This window comes from Paralichthys olivaceus, chromosome 6 (genome assembly GCF_024713975.1).
Source record: "Paralichthys olivaceus isolate ysfri-2021 chromosome 6, ASM2471397v2, whole genome shotgun sequence".
Classification (NCBI taxonomy): Eukaryota; Metazoa; Chordata; class Actinopteri; order Pleuronectiformes; family Paralichthyidae; genus Paralichthys; species Paralichthys olivaceus.
The window spans coordinates 24,035,491-24,055,374 of NC_091098.1; the positions used below are offsets into that span (position 1 = coordinate 24,035,491).

Here is a 19,884-nt window from a genome sequence, read left to right on the forward strand (position 1 = left end):
GGCTTTTATATCTATTGGTTGGACATGTGGAGATTCATTGAACTTTCCATCACCTATGAGGCTGCCCCCCCTTACACCACTCATTCTCAGAAGGAGGGTCAAGATAACTGTGAGATAAACCCAAAAGCAGGGTTATGGATCCATTGTTTTCTTTTGGTTAATAATCTCAGTGTCGCAGATAAGAAATTGTTGGAAATCAAAACTGCAAATGTTCTTGCCTCGTGGGTAAACATAGACTCTGAGATAGTGGATGAGAAGAGCCCCTCTGCAAAGTTTTTTTTTTTTCCTTTAAGGGAATCACAGGCTCCTCCTCCTCTTCCAAACTTTGTCACGGCTGTGGGAACTCCCTGCTCCATGTATCATGATGAGGGGAGCAGAGGAGGCGTGCGCCCTGCGAGACGCACAGAGCGAGGGGCAGAGTGAGGACGCACAGAGGAGCTGACGGAGCATTAATGAGACACTGGCCAGAGTTACAGGGATGCAGTTGTAGTCTCACTCCTCCACTGTTCTCAGGCCTGATCTGTGGACTCCAGAGCGAGGACACGGGGACCTTTTGACATTTTTTTTTTTTTACAAAGCAAACTTTTAGTGGATTACTTTATTCGCAGAAATGGGATTGGAACGGTTTTGCGCAAAGACGCCGAGGATGGTGCCGCGTCTCTCCCGCTCGCTCCTTTGTATCATCGGACTCTCACTCACCTTCTCTCCGCCTGCCTGCGAGGCGTTCAACTTGGACGTGGACAATCCAGCTGTTTACAGCGGACCTCCAGGGAGCTACTTCGGATATGCTGTTGACTTTTATTTGGCTGATTCTGCCAGGTGAGTTTCTTTTACGCACGACTAATGTAATGGTTCCTTGTAAAGAAGGGTCTTCATCAAGAAGAGGTTTGTTTATGGTTCCATCTGGGCTCCTCAGACCCGGTTGTACATACATGTAAAACTTTCCATTGGTTTAAATCGGAGGTTTATGCCAAACTGCAGAACATCTACAAATCCCCCTGTTAGAGTTCCAGAGCGAGTTTCCAATAGGAAAAGGACGCAGTACGTTCTGTGAGATGAATCTGGGTTTTGAGTATTGACTCTGCCTTTTGGACGCATTCTACACGCACAGTGAGTGTAACCCACTGTAATTGGATATATTGAGGTAATTACATTTACGTTCTAAATGACTCCTACGTCAAATCCTGAGTAATGCCAATATAAAAGAGTGTCTGTTTTCATCACAGTAAAGGAAGAACTCAAAGAAGGAGCAGAAGCTTTTGGAATGGCCCTCAAATCCTAATCCAATTTTCAAAATGACATAATTCTGACCTCTTAATCTTCCCTCGCTCGCCCCTTGACTGTAACCCACAGCAGTCCCATCTTACTGGGATGAAACGTTGCTGCTGATTGTGATGCTTCCTGGCTCAGTGGAGATGTGATCCCTGTAACACTCAGTACCACTACAATCCCAGCATTCTTCCTTAAGAGATTTTGGCACCAGTCAGTTGTTGGACTTTATATCATGCGTGACATGCCTGTGGTCAGGTCTAATACCCCGGCAGTCTGAGGAGAATATAATAGTGTCGGACATGTTGACTGTCCTGGGAGCATGTTGTCTTTGTGTGAGCTTGGATACAGTGAAAAAGCAAAGCATGGGTTAACTCAGTCACTGACAGATTTGCATTTGTGTTGCTACCCATTCTGTAGCCTCTGGTGGGCCGTGGACCCAACCCTGTAATCGTAATAATCATTAAGAAAAGGTTATGCAGCCGCAGTCAAGGTTTCACTCAGACACGATCAGACTTCCTGGCTGAGGCCGTGTCTGCCGAGCACTAACGGTGTCTCGGCCCACCAGTTTAACCAGCCAGCATGCTGGGATTTGAGAAAGGGCTTTGTGCCGAGTGGGCCGCCAGCAGCAGCTCTAGTTTCCCCTGCTTCTCCTCCCTACTTCCCTGGACGACAGACTCTCAGACATGGGGAGATTTCCCCCCCTCTTCCCCCTGGCCCCCCGACTGTCTCTTTAAAAGCCTGCAGCTATTGCTCTTCATGTCTCTGCCTGAGAAGCAGGGCCTTCAGGAGAGAGCAGCATGATTTAGTACGTGAGGCTCGTATGCATGGACCCCACTTTTCTCTCCAACGTCCCCCTCCTCACTTCCTCCTGTGCTGATGTCATTCTGCAGAGCTTTTTAATTCATCAACCACCGCCTCCCCCACTACCCCATCATCTCTCTTTGTCCCATTAAGCATGAGACAGAGTGGACGTCATCTTACTAATGACATAATGTGAACTTTTCTACACTTACACAGGAGGAGATGAGATAATGGTTTGTATGTGCAGAGCAGGAACGGCGTCTAAGTGTAGCTTCCTACAGCCCGGCGCCCTGTAATTTCCCTGTGGATGATATGTATTCAAAAGTCAAATGTCAAACAAAACAAAGTATGAGAGAGCAGAGTCAAGAAGGTGAATCATGGTTTTATCTGCACACCACATGTACGTGACACTTTTCATCCACAGCTTCTTAGAAAACACATCAGTGGAGTCCTGAGTTGAGTTTCTGTTATCTGTGGGATTTACCGTCACATCATCATGACCTGCGCTTCAGAGACATTAATGGGGAGGTGGGGGAGTAGCTGGAATCCCGGGGTGAGGTCAGTTGAGGGAGTTTATGAGCTGCTGTGAGCTCGGCTCCGACCCCATGAGTAAAAACACTGTTGTCTAGATCACAGGTTAGACCGCAGTGTTGTTTTACAGAAATGAGACTGATGATAGATATAGACGGGGAGACAAGGGAGGAAAATACGTCTCCCATCCATAAATGGCTCTGCCTACAAACACAAAGGCTCACTCTCTCTCTCGCCTTGACGTTTATCTCTGACAACTGAGAGTTTGTATGTGTGGGTCTGTCATGCCCTTCGGCCTGGCGTAATAAAATTAAGTTTGGACACTGGCAGACGGCCCACCATGGAAGAACGCCTGAGGATAGTGTCTGTGAACCGTGTGACGGCCCTTGTCAGAAGCACACAGGAAGGGCAAGAGGATATAAATGGTCCCCTCTTGTGTGTGTATGTTATTCCACATTGAGAGACGATGAGCTGCTTTGAGTCAATAGTCACTCACACCCTCCTCTGCGTCAAGGGGAGAGCTCACCCTGCCTTCAAACGCCGACTGACTCTGCTTTGACTTTCTCCGGTGCCAGGCAGGGATGAGGGAGTGGATCATACCGAGATAGAAAGGGTCAAAGGTCAGGGGCTGTAAATAATAACAGACCTCGCCTGGTGTGCATGAGAGGATGAGACAGCCTCTGGAAAGTGAAGGTGGTGAAATATGATGAAAAGTTTTTTGTTGAAACTTATTTAAACACCCTTTTGACTTTTCTGGCATCATTCAAATCTAATGTGAAACAACGGAGGATGGTCTGATGGAGAAAGTTACAAGTTCCAGTCAACGCCTCCATGTCTTTGACCGACGTGTCACTGATGTGCATTAGCTCACGGATGGTTGGGCCATGACGAGCACATGCTGAGGTCAGCCGGTCCATGTAGGTCACTCTCCTGAAGTTTACCCTCTCAAACAGGGTTAGGGTTGAACTAATATTGACATTGGACTGGGGTCTCCTTTGGCCACTAAAGCGGTCGTGTTTTCTCTGTGTCAACACCGAGGTCCCTCTCCATATAAGATCAGTCTCATTTCTGTTATTGTTTTCATTGGTGTCCTTTTCTTGTCTCCTTTTTCTAAATCAGACCACTGAAGTGTTGGAGCTGTAGGAGAGCAGCTCGTATATTTGGCCGAATTTTGCTTAATCCAGGTTCTTGTATATGCGAGCCGACAACAGGGCCCTTTGTCTGATTGTTGACTGTCTTTAATTGGAGGAACTTCAAGTTAGATTAGTTTCTTTCGGAATTTATTGGCTTGTGAAAGGCTGCTTTAATCTTATGTTGTCAAACATTGTGTTCAGCCGTGATGAGTCAGAGTAGGTTGGGAACATTAGTCTCTGTTGCTGTAACGGTCAGTGGCTAAACTGCGTCTGTCTCAAACTTGGACTGCCTGTCTAGCTGTTGCTGGTTTTAAATAAAGAGTCTGTGTGTGTTGTGCTTAAAAAAGATGTCAGGTTGGATGGTGACAGTGTGTTTAAAGGGCTTGTGAACCCTGCTGTCACCTCAGTGCAGTACTGGGTCGGGAATGCCCGCAGGACGTCATGTCTACTTTGGAATGGAGTGGTCCGTCGGTCAGGGTCGTCCTGACTCATGCTTTGCTAGATTTAATCTATGACTGCCAGAAGGCCTGGTTTGCTTTAACCCCAGGTCAGAAAATGACTCACATCCACGGTAACTTGATAAAGGCTTTTCTTTATACGGCAGTAAGCGTATGACGCCACGGACCAGTGGCGCTCAACTGGCTGACATTCAAATTTGCATCAGTTCTCATATTTGAGATGGAAATAAGATGTAACGTCCATGAATGTGTGTTTGTATGCATGCTTGTGTGGGTGCGGCTGGGAGTTCTGGGTGCGCAGACAAAGCGTTTCAACAGCTGCTTCAACCCCCCACCACCACACTTAGTACAACGGCCTCTCTATACGGAGGTGAGAGGACCGGACCCCCTGACGTGGGCATTGTGGAGAGAGGTGTGAACCACCGGCAGTTAAACTCCCTGCAGGAGGATTTCAGGGAGGCTGGAGTGTGAAGGGGTGGGGGAGAAATTCTGTATGAGAAAACACATAGGTACAAGTCATTGATGTATTTATTTTACATGTGAAATGCTCTTTTTGGTTTTTAAAAGCTGCTGCTGGTTTTCACACATTAACTGTAAAACATGCAATGATACAATACACTTATAAAAGGATTGTTAACTTGCTGAAAGTTTGGAAAAAACTATCATTGCGGAATCTGCAGGGTGTTTGCTTTGTAATTCATTTACCAAACTCCGAACCCCAAGCTGCAGACACACGTAAAATTGTCGCGTCTAAACTGTGTGACAGTAATTAACATTATTCGGCGATCTAGGCTCGCAGCACTTTTGGTTTGCAAGCCACCTGTTGCCCTAACACTAGATACTAAGGAAAATTAGATTTATATTAGATTCAACGATTCATCTGCTGGTTGATGCTGATTCAAATCTCAGTGGCTCCTTTTAAAGCTCATCCTGACATGTGGGAATTCAAATCCATAAATTGTCTCGGAGACACGTGACTTGCTCCAGGCCTGAAGAGCAACATATACAGATCCTTCTCTGTGACATACAGTACCATCTGAAAATGTGGCTTCAGCTCAGCACAGTAGACCGTCTGTAGTCAGCACACGCCATCGCAGCAGGCACTGCTACTCTCATCATCTTCAGTCTCCTGGACAGCAGCAAAGAGAACACGTGTGTGTGTGTGTGTGTGAGTAGACGAGCGTCCATATGGCAGCCGTAAGGAACAGCTCCTGTCTGGCCTTGGCTCTGAGAGGACGTGTGACTGTCGGTGTGGCTCCATGTGGTCTAGAATAAGTCATCACATACCACTTGCACTCCTTATTTCTGTCTTTCAGCTGATCTCACTCTAAGTGCCCACGCAGGCTTTGAAAAGTCAATATCGCTGCTGTTGGATGATGTCACCCTGCAGCATCAAGCGGCCATTAATTTGCTGAACATGTCAAATAACTGTTCAGCTCCATATTTCCACTCTCAGCGATCCAGGTGTCATTAAATTTTGTTGGTTAAGTGATTCCTCAGAGTCAAACTGGGGGGAGGGATGTACTTCGCTTTATTCCGGCGTCCTCCCTTCGTCTTTCTTCTGCAGGAACGGGAGCGGTGAAGGTCAAGAGCTGCCTGTGGCTCCTATCAGGTCACTGCATCCGAGTTCCTTTTACTGATATGGAACCACTTCATTGTTTAAGCATGTGTTGATAGCTCAGTGTAAACTCCATGGGTCAGCGTGCATGTTTAACTAAGGTGCTGCGGAGGATTGACGGCCACTGCTCAGTTTTTCCCCCCAGTCGTTCCCCCTGTGCCATATCGTTCGTTGAGCCGTGTTTACGACTGCAGATGGTGACTGTAGCCAACACTGGCAGGCTTAACAAATGTGCGTGTGATTTTTTTTTTTCCCCCCTCTTTCTAGCGTGAAGCATTTATAATAGTGTTCAAGTGACATCAGCTTTTGCAGCTGGGTGGAAGACAATTAAATGTGGAATGGGGGCGTCGAGGGAGTGGTGTGTGTGGGTATGAACAGGAGGGGGTAACAGAAGAATTTGCCCTCTGACAGCCCCCTCCTGTAACCTCATCATAAACTGTATTAGCCTTGGCTGCTCAACATAGCCTCACATCAGCAAGTTCCAGTGCTCTGCATCGCCCCCAATTTCTCAAGCCCACATAAAATATGGTCAGAGTCTGGTAATTATGGTGCGCTGAGGGATTTTCGTCCTCTTGATTGCTTGAGCTTCAAATAAGAAGAAAAACCCCAGTCCTCCACTCTTGTTTTCACATTCCTCACTTGCAGCCCAAGTCACTTACTGTAGCTTAATTAATGTTTAATTGTGAGCCGGGTGGTGGAGGTCATTAGTGGCTGCCGAACGGCAGCTGGTGGGGTCGAGTGTGCGAGACATGGTGAAGCCACTAATGCTTTTCATACCCCAACTCCCCCTCCATAAGGATATTGCTCAAGTGTCTTGTGTAATGCAGTTGCTATTTGTCCATTGCAACATGACAACCGAGCCCAAGCAGCCAAAACATTTCAGTGAGCAGCGCTGATGTATTGAGAAGAGTGTGTTTTTGTTTGAAAAAACTAAAACAATCTTTGGCTTTGTCTTCATATAAGTTTGAATTCCCGTCCATGCTAACAGGCCTGAAAAATGCACAACACGTGACCCCTCACATACACTAGACATGCTGGTGCACACAGGAATTGCAGTTGCATCATTGTAAAATGCAGAATTTAACAGTACTACAGCTGTTAGCCAAGACAACAGGGTCAGCAATGCTTGTAATTGAGTATTCACATTGTGTTTCCAAACTTCCCTGTTTCAGTGGCTCTGACGGCAGAGCTGCTACAAGCAGCAGAATCTATGTGTTTTCAAGTGTATGCAGTTGTTCAGATGTAGAGGATGATTGGTATGATTCTCCTGTAGCCAAAACATTTCAGTGAGCAGCACAGTAGTATTGAGTAAAGTGTCTGAGAGTATGAGAAGTGGTTTCCAGTCCTTTCCATATTCACTCTGAGCTACATCTGTCAGCAAGGCTTTCCTTATCCCCGCCGTGATCCCTATCAAACCTGCGATGGTGCTGATTTCACTCCCACCATCAACAGTCTTTTGTCTAGGGACCCACTTGATTCTCGACCCGACGAGCATGTCTGTCCTTCAGCCCAGCAGCTGAGAATTTCTCACCCCCTTCTAATTACATATATTTGCATACCCAGCCCTGGAGGCCTTACTTTTACAAAGGAATTTGTTGTGCAGCACTCAGTCGACTGCGGTTAAAGCTTCATTAAATGCTAATGATACAAAAGCTCTACCTTTTCAATGCACGGCCAGCAGATAAGGGGAAGGGGAGGGGGGGAATTGCCAGCTAGAACTCGACTGATCCTCACCAGATAGAGACCCATTAAATGCTAATTCCTCCTCATTCACAGCACTTTCAGATCGCTATCAGCGCACGTTTGTGTGTGACCGTGTCTCCCCACATCTGCATGTATCTGTGTGAGGTAGTGAAAATCTGTCTCGACCGCAAAGTCACTGATTAAAGCGCGATCCGCTTGTTTTGTTATTTCCTGTGTTTCTTCGTTTTGAAAAGCCGCCATGGCCAACTCTGTCTGGACTCGGTTCAGATCAGATTAAACAAAAGATGCTGCGGCTTCCAATTTCCTCGGCCTTGTTATGTGAACATGCTGCTTATTGCGTAAATGTGCTTGCCCTCAGATGATTTTGAATTTCGCCATGGAAGCATCAGCTGAATCAAATTTATCTTCAAATATATTATATGGTGGACTTGTACGCGACAAGTTTTTTAAGAATGTGGATCTGTTGATTTTAAATATATTTATCGACTGCTTGGATATTTGTGCATGAAAGTTCAGACGATCCTGAGCTGAAGGAAGCCTCTCTGTGATTTACATTATCGCACAGGTGGAGCTCCGCTGCTCCACTGCTCCGCTGGGGTATTCCTGCATGCGTCTGCACATGTGGTCAGAAATAAAAGGGGGGACACTGTCTCTTGCTTTCCAAGTGAGACCGGTTTGTTTCTCTTCCTCTCTTCCAACACAAACCAGGAGTTTCTGTTCCACATTTGGAATTGGCATTGGCCTGTATCTCTCCTGAGGTATTGAGGCCACGGTGACGGTGTAATATTAAACTAATACCTTCTTCTCTGGGGCCTTTGTTCTCCCACAGATGTGTGGTTTATAAACCGTGGATGCTGTGATGATGTGGGAGCTTTGTGCCGACCACCAACGCACCCTGGGCCATTGTTGTTACATTTTATTTCCACAAGCCATCTCATAATGTCTTGTCATACACAAGGTAATAGATCGGGTCAGGTGGATTAATTATCGTGGATTACGAGGACTTTTATATATCGCACGGTTTAACTGTTTGACTCATGCTGGCTCGTTCGTCTTCCTCTGGACCCTGCTGAGTAATCACCCTTGGGGGCAGGATGCTAACCTTAGCCGAAATGTAAACTTTTCTGCCCTATTGGACGATCTGGGACAGGAAAGGGTGCGCGCTTCCTGTCTTGGAGGCCCTAAGATGATGTCTGGTCTGCCTCCTTTACCCACATCAGTGCCAGGGACTGTATCTATGATGCTTGTCAAGTCAAGTGGATCCGGATTGAGGTAATGGCTAAAAAAAAAAGTCAAATTATCCACTGGGGGATTTTTTTCTGCCAACTTAACCAAACCCAACATCAATGTATCATCGCTCTCTGCCTTCTTCTCTTTCATCTGTGAAGTACATCCATGTTTTTAGTCTTGAACGCACCTGTAACCTCACTGGTTCACATGTCTGTTGAAATGGTTGGCTGCTCTTCCTGTAGCTGTAACAGAGCAGCTCCAAGGACATGCATGTTTAGTGTGACAGCTGTAGAAACAAGAGTGTGACTCCACTTAGCCCGTCTGCTTTTTTGTTTTCCCATTGAATCTGCCCCACAGGGGCTGCATGTGTGACGGCGCAAGAGTTTCTCCATGTGTGTCGGACTGCACCCGAGTGCAGTGAGTGCGGCTGTGAATAAACCGTTCACATCATGTCATAGGAGCAGTTCATTGTATGAGATTATGTAAAAACTCCCTGCTTCAGCCGGTCAAAATGTTTTAACTCTGAGTCACAAGCAGGAAAATGTGCAAGCTGCATCGTGTTTGAAGCTGTTGAGTGGAAAGTTTTAATTGAGGCCAGGCGAAGATTTAAACAAAGCTGAGCAATGGCTTCTCGAAGAGGCTCAGGTTTATAAGCGCTGGGTTTGTGTTGTAATGTTTGATTTACAGCACGTTGTCTCTCTCTGTCTCTTTCTCCCTCACAGTGCAAGCGTGGTGATAGGAGCTCCCAAGGCCAACACGATGCAGGTCAATGTTACAGAAGGAGGATCTGTGTTCTACTGTCCATGGAGCCTCAGCCAATCAGATTGTCACACCATTGAGTTTGATACAGAAGGTAAGCCTCATGTTTGACACAAAGACACATTTTGCATTCATGTGGTGTTGGGAAGTTGTGACATTTGGGGATTTTTGATGCCGCCGGCAAACAAAATGTTAAATTTAACTCTTATTGTGCTTAAGTACAAATCACATGCTTCCTTTGTGATTTTTGATCTAACTGATAAGAATCCAGTCTCATTACATGGTCATTTGAGAGGTTGAGGAACTGAATATGGTGTTTAAACCCTCTTGAAATGGTCGAGCTTTGTTTTCCACTGCTCTGGACACTTTTGAAGCCATCGGAGCATTTCCTTTCTGCTCCTTTTGTCAGCAGCAGACCTGGATCAGGCGTCAGTGTTCCACTCCACTGATCTGTTGTTGGCTACATGGCTCCTGGACTCGGGATGATCCTGTCTTCCTGTTTGTGTCTGCTTTTTGGGGATGAAAAGGATAATGGGCTGTTGAAGAGGGTTTTTTTGATGGGTACTCCTTCCTTCCTCCAGATCGTGTTTGTCTTGCCGCTGCCCAGGAACTGTAGTGAGATAAGCAAGCAATAAACAAATATGTCAGACAAAGACTTGTCCCGGTGAAGCAGCTGACAAAAGGGATCGAGTTGAGTCGGATGTAGGTAAAGTAGTCTTGGGGAACATGGGGAAGCGCGTGAGGGTGTCTAATGAGTAGATTCTTATTTCATTGTGTTGACAGAGCGTCTGTCAGCCTGTTCGGAACAATAGTGAAGTGAGGAAAGGGGCTGTGTAGTAACTTGCTTTTAGATTGAACATGCCATGAAAACACACTCTTGCACGTAAGGGGACATTTACCACACCACTTTTGGCGTCTTTCCTGAGAAATCAAAAGTTAGCGTTGCGAAAGCCAACTTAGATTTACAATCCATAATGTACAGTCGGGAGGAATATTCCACTGAGTGTTTCACAAGCCTGGTTTAACAGCGTTCCTTCATTGGACTCCGCTGCCTGATACCTTTTTTTTGCACTGTTTTCCTTGCAACATAAAATGTGCTGCGCATCCCTCAGCGTTGGCTGGAGGCTACGGGGAGTGATGTCATCCGCGAGCACCGCGGTCTCACGGGGAAGGTCAGTCCCCCGGGTTGTCAGACGGCGTCGTTCATATTTTTTTTAAAGAGCTTTGAAGCAGCTGATTAGAGTGCCAGAGCCGGTTCCGACATCTGGATCGTGGCAGAGGCGCCGTGCAGTGGAGGAACACTCAATACACGGACATCTGCATGCAAATGTGCCCGGTGCCAAACAGCTGTTAAATGGATGATATTTACTGCTGCGATTCATTTACTGTAGCTGTGACTGTTTTCTTTGCCAGTCCTGATAGTAAAAAGCAAAAAGCAAGAGCAATAAAAAAAAAAAAAAAAAACATTAAATGATGATGCTGGCGGTTACATATTTAAAAAAACTTTTTCCACTATGGATGCTCATATAAACATAGAAATAGAGTACTGCAACATTACTTTTATCTTCCGCTGGAGTATCGGTATCTAATATTTTGCTAAAACAAAGTGGTGTCGTAGGTCTCAGTATCTGTTGGTGTGTTTGAGCTCTGACCCACAGGCCACAGACCCTCTTAATTAGCCGGTCTAATTGGGTCAAAGTGGCCAGAGGCCCCCTCCCATCCACTTCCTTTTCCATTGAGATAAGAGGCTGTCTATGGATCTGGGAGGAGGAGAGGGTAGTGAGGGCACTAGGGAGGGTGTGAGAGGGGCACATACAGGATGGGAGGATGGGAAGATGGGAGCGAGGGTAAGAAGGCCAGAGGGAGCGAGGGGAAGGAGGGAGAAACCAGAGCCCTGTTCCTCCGCTCTGTCCCCCTCTGGTCTCCTGCTGTCGGTACTCCCACAGGGGCGGCTGATGTGATGAGTGAATTTGGCCATTTGTCTCATTCCCCACTGACACACACAAAAATACACACACACTCACAGCGAGAGGCTCTAACCCCGCTAATGGCTGTCCTCTCACACACAGTTCAAAGGCGGGGGTTAGTGTATGGATGCAGTCCAGACCCCCACGCTCCTCTGCTGTGTCCCACGGGAAACCGGGCCATGGCACCGAGTCACATCAGCACGCAGCGCTGAGCGGCCTCCCAAAGTGACTTCCGTCAGACGACATGTTATCGTGGCCGGTCTCTGGCTTCCCCTCCTCTCTGTTTTCATCCCAGAGCATTTCACGTGACTCCAGCTGGCCGCCGTCAGACAACAAACAGAGCTTGTCAGCAGCCATTATAGTGACACGGAGCTAATGCGAGAACTAATGCTGCCACGTGAGACCTTTGCTTAGCTACTTTGGGCAATTACGTTAATGCACTTCCTTGATTTTATATAGTGAGATAACTGATCGTATAGTCACTCAGTATAAATCACAAGATGACGTTCTTGGTTGCGTTGGTGCAACGACTCAAACCGGCACAGTCATTGTTCAGCTTCTACTTTTCCCCGGCAGCTGTACATCGGCCTTATCCAAACAAAGACCCCTGAGTTAGGAAAATATTAAAAAAGGTGTATGCTGTAAGAGAAAGTATAGCTTGCTGCTAAGGTAGATTAGTTAAAGTAACAAGATTATAAGGAGCCGTTTGAAGCACTGCTCATGTTATTGCCTGTATGGCTAAAGCACTTGTTTTCACACATGGACTTAACACACTGGGGGCAGGGCCGGCTGCTGTTGGACCACGATGAATAACTTCAGCAGGAAAGCCCAGACATGGAGATTAAGCAGAAATACAGGCGGGTTATTAAAAAACTATAATCTCTCTGCTTACCGTCTTGGGGCGAGGGGAGGCCGAGCTCCCTGAAAGCAAAAGGAGGGTGAGCGTTGTTTGGACATGGCGACATGGGTGAGATAGTGTAAGAAAAATGAATAGGACGATGGAGATAATGTTGAAAATGAAAATAGGGAATGAGAGAGAGAAGTGTGTGCCTAAACAGAGATTACTGGGAGGTTGCTACGAGGAAGCTGAGGCCAGAGTGTGTATGTTTTCCTTGGACCCAAGCCTCTTCGCTGTTTCCATAAAGACACGGAGCAGGCCCTTCACCCCCAGTTCCAGGCTGCCTAGTTGGCTGGGAATAAAGACCAGGGGCGGGCAGACATGGAGAGGGGAGGCCTGACGCACAGCCTGCTTTCTTCACATCAACGCAGGTCACGATCTCTTGCAGTATGTATCAGTCCCTGAGAGATGCTGCCCTGCTCTTTTGCAACACACCCGTGGTTTGATGAAGTCTAGAGGGGGGACGTGTGTGAGGACACAGGATACGGAAAGGTCAGGGAGGAGTGGTTCCTCAGACCTCACATTTGCACTTCCTTCACAAATGCCAACTGAAATGTCAGCCTTCGGTGCAGTGTGGGACGTAACATCCTTGCCAAATCAATTTGTTTGGATTTCGTTCTCCGTTGCCGCACAGATGTAACATCTGTCTTACAATAAAGTTGCGTTTAAAACCTGACTCCTCGGACCATCTGTCACATCACCTGCTGCTGTCATACGGTCGAGGAGGGAGATCAGTGTGAGTGGCCAGGTGGTCAAACAGAGTAAAAGGTCAGCGAGGTTAAGCACGGCCATTCCAAACTCCCTATCTCCTTAACTGTGGCCGTGTAGCAAAGACCGTTCTGTTCGAATTCTCACTCTGATCTCTGCATGGAAAATCGTCAAACTGTTTTAAAGCCTGCTTTCTGCCAACTGTCCAGATGTTTCCAAGGACTCAGGGAGGGAAGGGAAAGCAGTATTAAGATACTGAGTGCACCAAGGAATGTATGTTTTATCATAACTTCTATAAATCACTCAGTGTCATTTTCCTTGTGTCTTTTTCCGCAGGGGATCGCTCTATTTCACTCCAGGACACAGAGCAACAGATTGATTTCAAGTCCCACCAATGGTTCGGCGCCACCGTGCGTTCCCACGGTGACACAATTCTGGTAAGGTGACCCTCTCGCAGATGATTCTGGGGGGTGGGAAGGGAAGGACTACTGCTGCTCTCCACTGTTAGGATAAGGACTCTCATTGAAGTCCGCCCGGCTGTGAGAAACGTCCTACCTGGACAGATGTCTCAGGAGGAATGTGTATGTTCCTCTGTAGAAAGTTGTATCTCACATTACTGTCTAGCTACTGTCCAGTTTTAATCAGTAAAAATGTTTAGTGCCCCCCCCCCCCCACCGTGACATCAAAGTAGAGCTGCCGGTTGTTGAGCCTGATGGTCCTGGTTGTGACCTGGGTTGAGTTATCAGTTACCTTGCTCCAGATGTACCGCTGACCTCCGCCTGGGTGTCCTCCTGAGTTCATCAGGGTATTGTTGCAAGTGGAAAAACATCACCCACCTAAAAGCTCACCCTATTCATCACCACTTCTCCTCCCTCCCCCTTTCCCCCCCTGTCTTTCTCCACCTCCTCCCTGTACCCCAGGCTTGTGCCCCTCTCTACTCTTGGCGGACTAAAAAAGACACCCCCCTCTCTGACGCGACAGGAACCTGCTACCTCTCGGTCCATAATTTCACCAAATTCGTGGAGTACGCTCCCTGTCGCACAGGTAACTTGTCACTGCTCTTTAAATCGGAGTGACTTTAATATCAGTGATTCTTCTTAATATTATGGACAGCTGTCCTCTACATAGGAGATCGATAAGGGAACATTTTTAATAATTCATGGGGCATTGCTTTTTTCAGAGATCAGTGATGCTGTGGGACAAGGCTACTGTCAGGGAGGATTCAGTGCCGACTTCACAAAGGTAAAAACCACCTTCCTGTTTGCGAACCACAAATGTCAGAGCCCTTCGGCTATCGTCTGCAACCACAGATACCCGGGACAATCTTGTCTTTTTTTTAATTAAGTCATTTACAGGATTTCTTTCCTTAATCTTTCAGGATGGCAAAGTGGTGTTGGGAGGGCCGGGCAGCTACTTCTGGCAAGGTAAGTCAGACATACTAACCAAGCATTTGAGAATCAGGAAATCCAATCCTCGAAATCCATTTTATGTCTATTTTCATATTCATACTTTCGGTTTTCTGTTTTACTTTAGGTCAGGTGATTTCTGCAGCGAAGGAGGACATTGTCAAAGCTTACTACCCAGGTTATTTCATGCAATCTGTGGAGGGCCAGATTCAGACCAAACAGGTCCAGGCTAAACATGATGACAGCTACCAAGGTAAGAGAGGCAGACTAATACCTGCTGCTTTCATAATAAATGGATATTGACACGCTCCTCTATTTGTTTGCCGTGCAAGCTGAAGATGACCTCAGTGCTCCTTCTGCTTTTACAGGCTACTCTGTTGCTGTTGGGGAATTCAGCGGTGATCAAGTTGAAGGTATGTCCATAAAATATGAAGCTACATGGCAATGCAAATATTACAGTTGGAGTAAACACAAACTGAACTCATGTGCAATATTTTACATGATTATTGAGCTGGAAATGTCATCACTACAGGAATTCTCTGCTGTGTATTTTCCCTCCTAAATCTTCGCTTCATCTCTCTGTGCACCTCTCAGATTTTGTGGCTGGCGTTCCAAAAGGACTCATGCTTTATGGTTCGGTAAGAAAGCTTCATCATCACAGTTTTGGCTTTCATTTTGGTCCTTTTAGAGTGGGAGACCTGGGCTTTAGACTTGGGACCGTTGCAGGAAAATAAAAAAAAAGAAAGCAGCCTTATCACAGTGGGAATTATTTGTGCAGTGAATTCCATACCAGAGACTGTGCTTATATTAGAACCAATAAAAAGATGTTCACCACATGTGTCTGCTGTCCTGCAGGTGTGTATTCTGAATGGTACAGATCTGAAGGCCATGATTAACTACACTGGCGAGCAGGTGAGTCTGAGAACTCCTATCTTCACCCTCTTAAGAAATCTCCTTCATGCTTCACTCCCTTTGTATTTTCTTTGCTCAACTCCTCTCGAGAGCTCTTAATTTGTTGAGTCAGTTTAAGCAAAATTAATTTCCTTTGCATCGTTCTCTACACTTGATTTTGGTCTCTTTTGTGGTTTGCTCTAAAGCTCGGGTTTTTGGGGGAACGTGCAGATGTAATTTTGTACAAATGAGTCTGGGAATAGAGAAGCACTGAGCTTGTTTGAACAATCATGATTTACCCAGCTGAAAAAATAAAATCACGAGTGAATTTGTTGCAGTACACGCTGCTTCTACAATGTCGACACTATTTACAGTGACTTTCATGACAGAGCTGGAACAGACACAGAACCAAACTGGGGATAACCTGTAAAACCCATCAGGCCTTTTATGTTTCCTTCAAGCTTTGCTTTATCCTCGTAATGCGGAAAGCACGTCCGAAGATCACAGTACTGTGTCTATTCTTTATGATGTTAAAACCTTTTCATTTGCTAAAGTCAAGTAATCACCTTTGTTCACAGATGGGATCATATTTTGGCTATGCAGTGGCAGCGACTGACATCAACAGCGATGGGTGAGCCGTCCCTGTGCCTGTTTTTCTCACCCTCTCTCTGTATCTTTCTGAAACAATGAGTCGACTGAATCTAGATTGGATGCCACCAACAACTCATTACAACTGGAACCATGTGTCTGATCTAAAATGAGTTTGTGTGATCTTCCTTGTTTTCAGGATGGCTGACCTGCTGGTGGGAGCTCCCATGTTCATGGTCCGGGGCTCTGGGGGCCGGCTTGAAGAGATGGGCCGGGTCTACGTTTACCTGCAGCGTGATCCCCTGAACCTGGAGCTAAGCCTGCCTCACATCACTGGCACCCAGGCGTTTGGTAGATTCGGCAGCACCATTGCACCACTGGGAGACCTGAACCAGGATGGTTTCAATGGTAAGGATGAAGATAGTAGGGAGCTGATTGAATGAGCTGATTGAATTTATGAAATAAATTGAATTAGAATTTATAACTGCATGCATGTAAATCCATTTTTACTCAGTGGAAATAGTTGGCCTTTTAACACGAGGCTGCTGTGGCTGAAGTTCAACCTGATTTTGCCATTATTATTTTTCCACAGTAGAAAGGTCTTAACAAAGATCTTTACATCTAAGTCATATGGTAGATCCATGAAAAATACATTTAAAAATCTAATACGTTTCCTGAACTTTTACAGACGTGGCCATTAGCTGTCCCTTTGGAGGAGACGACCAGCAGGGGCTGGTCTATATCTTTAACGGATACTCAGAAGGACTCAGGGAAAAGCCATCTCAGGTGATCACTGGCCAGTGGGCTGCTGGAATGATTCCTGCCAGCTTTGGGTTCGCTCTCAGAGGTGCTAAAGACCTGGACATGAATGGATACCCTGGTGAGGGACTCTAGAAGTATTTTGTGACGATCATAGACTTTTTAAAAAACTATTTTTGTTTGTAAATGTTCTAATTCTGTTCTTTTGTCTCCTCAGATCTCATTGTTGGTGCTTTTGGCGTGAATAAAGCAGTTCTTTATAGGTATCTTGTTTTGAATATATACTGTACGTCAGTCACATCTGTCAATTTATCAGAAACACGACCACGACCACATGAGTGTGATAACAATAAGAATGCCCCAAAATGACAGAAAACGTCTTTGAGAAAAATTGATTTGACATGTATTTTGAATTTTTGGCCCATGTGCCATCCACTAACATGGAGAGGATGGGTTTTATGACGTATAAGGCTGCCAATTGGCTTCACATTTAGGATCTTCCTTCTTTATGCACACTTTATGTTTTTGACAGAGCTAGCTATTTTTTTCCCTTTGTCCCCAGTGTTTGTGCAAAACTAAGCTAACAATCTCTTTAACAGACACTGTCTCACTAATTCCTTTCAGGCAGGAAATATGGAAATTAACATGCATCCTTTTTGTTACCCACAGATCTCGCCCCATAGTGAACACCAGTGCCTCTCTGATAGTTTCCCCCACCATGATCAACCCTGAGGAGAAGAACTGCATTGTCACCAGCGGGAACACCAGCGTCCCTGTTTCCTGGTGAGTGTTTCAGCTCGCTCAGTACCCACCTCTCTGTATTTGTTTTAACCAACTGCAAAAAGATGCACTTCCTGGCATCCTGGCAGGAAGCCCTGATAAGGAATAGCCCTCCATCGGTAGTCACGTTATTCATTTGCACCGGGCACAGCCCTTATCTGAACCTTTTCCAAAATGTCCTCATATCACAATGTTTCTGTTGAGGCGCAGAGAAAGAACCTGCTGAATAGCAGCATTGTAAGCCCCATGTCTTTTGGCGTCTCTCAAATGTGCACAGTGTTTGATTCCAGAAGAGGGGAGAGGAAACAGATGACTGTTGCTCGCTGCTCAACATGGTTGACACTGTGCTCATGTGTCCGCTCCCCCCCCTCCTCCAGATCCTGATCCATAAAGGAAACTCTTGTATACACATGTGTCTTGATTATGCTACGTTGCCTGGTGATGAGGAGTTTTTGGTGGGGGTGCAGGGAGAGCAGGAGGGATAATGGGAGGGAGTGTGGGAGGGGAGGGGCTGTAAGGTTTTTCGGAGTTGCTTTGAATGAGATATTGTTTGGTGGTGGAACACAGCTGGGAAACATCAGGACACGTAGACTGTGTGAGCGTACGCACAGAGCTGTGTAGAGACAGGCCGACACAGGAGTACACAAAGTTTTTTACTACTACTCAAATGGACTCCTTCTATCCTTTGTGTCTTTCTGTCTCGTTTTCCACTTCTCTTCCATTTCCTGGGTTTTTTCCCCAACACACCCCTGCTTTTGTTTTCCCAGTTCTTCCAGTTTTTGCTACTTAACTAGTAAAAGGACTAAGGGGTTGGGGGTTGCAGGCTTTTGGACAGTGTTGTGCGGCTGATGTCATGGGAGCGAGCTACAGGCTTATATAGACAGCCATTGACTGGTCAGCACTGTAACCCGAGTCGTTGCCCAATTTCACCCTTCTTAACTCTGCTATTCCTTTGTGTGTGGCGTGGTGGCCGGGTGGAAAACGGAGACGCGCCGATTTATCAGCCTGGCTCTGAGAAAGAACTCAGATGCCAGCATGTCTCCAAGCATTTGTCATTTCTTTCATATTATTCATTGTATTCCCATTACGCCCCGTGCCTTGTAACGTGAGCCATGTAAGGAGCTGACTCGAGAGAAGTAGAGCAGGAGAGAAAGTGGAGAGAACAAGCGAGGGCAAGTGAGGTGTCTTCTGTGTGCGAAATATTTATACTGAATCTCTGCCATCAACGAATATGCTTCCCTCATCAAGTCCTTGTCCCCTCTGTCCAAAACAGTGTCAACCTGAGTTTCTGCATATCTGCTGATGGGAAGCACCTACCAGACATTCTAGGTGAGCCAAGAAGTTTCCTACATTTGCTCTTGATTACAAGTGAAGAAACCTGTCAAATAATAGTAACAACAGCGAAAACACTGGTAATGTTTTGAATCCACAACAATCTGTAGGTTAAAGTGCTTTGGCAGCTGATGTGATTCCAAATATCTACTGCGATCCACCTTAAATGATCCAACCTTTCAGTTTCTTTCTCTATCAACCAGTCATCATGTCTAATGACTCCTTCCCCTATAACAAACAGTTCCCTGTGTGGTTATGTTAAAGTTACATTGACTACACTGTGAGTGCTTTAGGGTATTTATGGAGGTCAGAGTATTTATGGGGGTCTTTTCTTTCTTTTTTTTTTTAAAGCTGTCATTAGGGTACTCCAGTACATTCATCATGCCATGAATGCTCATTTGTGTGTGTTATGTGTTCCAGATTTCCAGGTGGAGGTGCAGCTCGATAGTCATAAGCACAAGCAGAGGAGTGCAGTGAAGAGGGCTCTGTTCTTGGATTCCCAGCTGCCCTTGCTCCAGAGACGTGTGAGGGTTCGCCATGGCGAGCGTGTGTGCAACCAAACAAAGATCTACCTAAGGGTATGCCCCCTCTCTGGCTAATAAAAATCCTCAATGAATAAGATTTAACTTTCTGTGACGGAGCCTTGATTTCAGTCATAATACAATACAAATCAATGGCTGTCGTTGTTTTCCTGGGAAAGTTTTGCGCTACATTCTCTTCTGTGTTTCTGTGACTTCAGGATGAGAAAGACTTCAGGGATAAGCTTTCCTCCATTCATGTGGCCTTGAACTTCAGCCTGGATCCAAACGCTGCAGCCGACTCCCACGGTCTGCGTCCCATCCTGAACTATCAGACCACCAACGTTATCGAGCAGAAGGTACATTGACTGCTGCTGCACATCTTCTCTCCAGCACGTTTAACTAAACCCTGGAGTGATGCACAGAACTTGGATCTATACACACACATATATATATATATAGGGGAACAGTGTTCCTCTGATAATGAACATGTGGTTCTGATGATAAGAATGTCCGCCATATTCGGTAATC

The 19,884-nt window shown here is 46.0% G+C and overlaps 1 protein-coding gene across 1 annotated transcript in view; it reads left to right on the forward strand.

Moving 5' to 3' along the window:
• The first annotated feature begins 363 nt into the window (after positions 1-363).
• itga5 (integrin, alpha 5 (fibronectin receptor, alpha polypeptide)) overlaps positions 364-19,884 on the forward strand; it is a 29,995-nt gene continuing 10,474 nt past the window's right edge. Inside the window, exons 1-18 of the mRNA XM_069526868.1 lie at positions 364-819; positions 9,470-9,600; positions 13,416-13,516; positions 14,000-14,123; positions 14,260-14,321; positions 14,458-14,503; positions 14,613-14,738; positions 14,854-14,898; positions 15,080-15,123; positions 15,341-15,397; positions 15,955-16,007; positions 16,164-16,372; positions 16,653-16,844; positions 16,941-16,986; positions 17,393-17,506; positions 18,777-18,832; positions 19,256-19,413; positions 19,575-19,712. Coding sequence (XP_069382969.1) covers positions 611-819; positions 9,470-9,600; positions 13,416-13,516; positions 14,000-14,123; positions 14,260-14,321; positions 14,458-14,503; positions 14,613-14,738; positions 14,854-14,898; positions 15,080-15,123; positions 15,341-15,397; positions 15,955-16,007; positions 16,164-16,372; positions 16,653-16,844; positions 16,941-16,986; positions 17,393-17,506; positions 18,777-18,832; positions 19,256-19,413; positions 19,575-19,712 — 1,911 coding nt within the window. The 5' untranslated portion in view covers positions 364-610. The remainder of the gene's footprint in view (positions 820-9,469; positions 9,601-13,415; positions 13,517-13,999; positions 14,124-14,259; positions 14,322-14,457; positions 14,504-14,612; positions 14,739-14,853; positions 14,899-15,079; positions 15,124-15,340; positions 15,398-15,954; positions 16,008-16,163; positions 16,373-16,652; positions 16,845-16,940; positions 16,987-17,392; positions 17,507-18,776; positions 18,833-19,255; positions 19,414-19,574; positions 19,713-19,884) is intronic.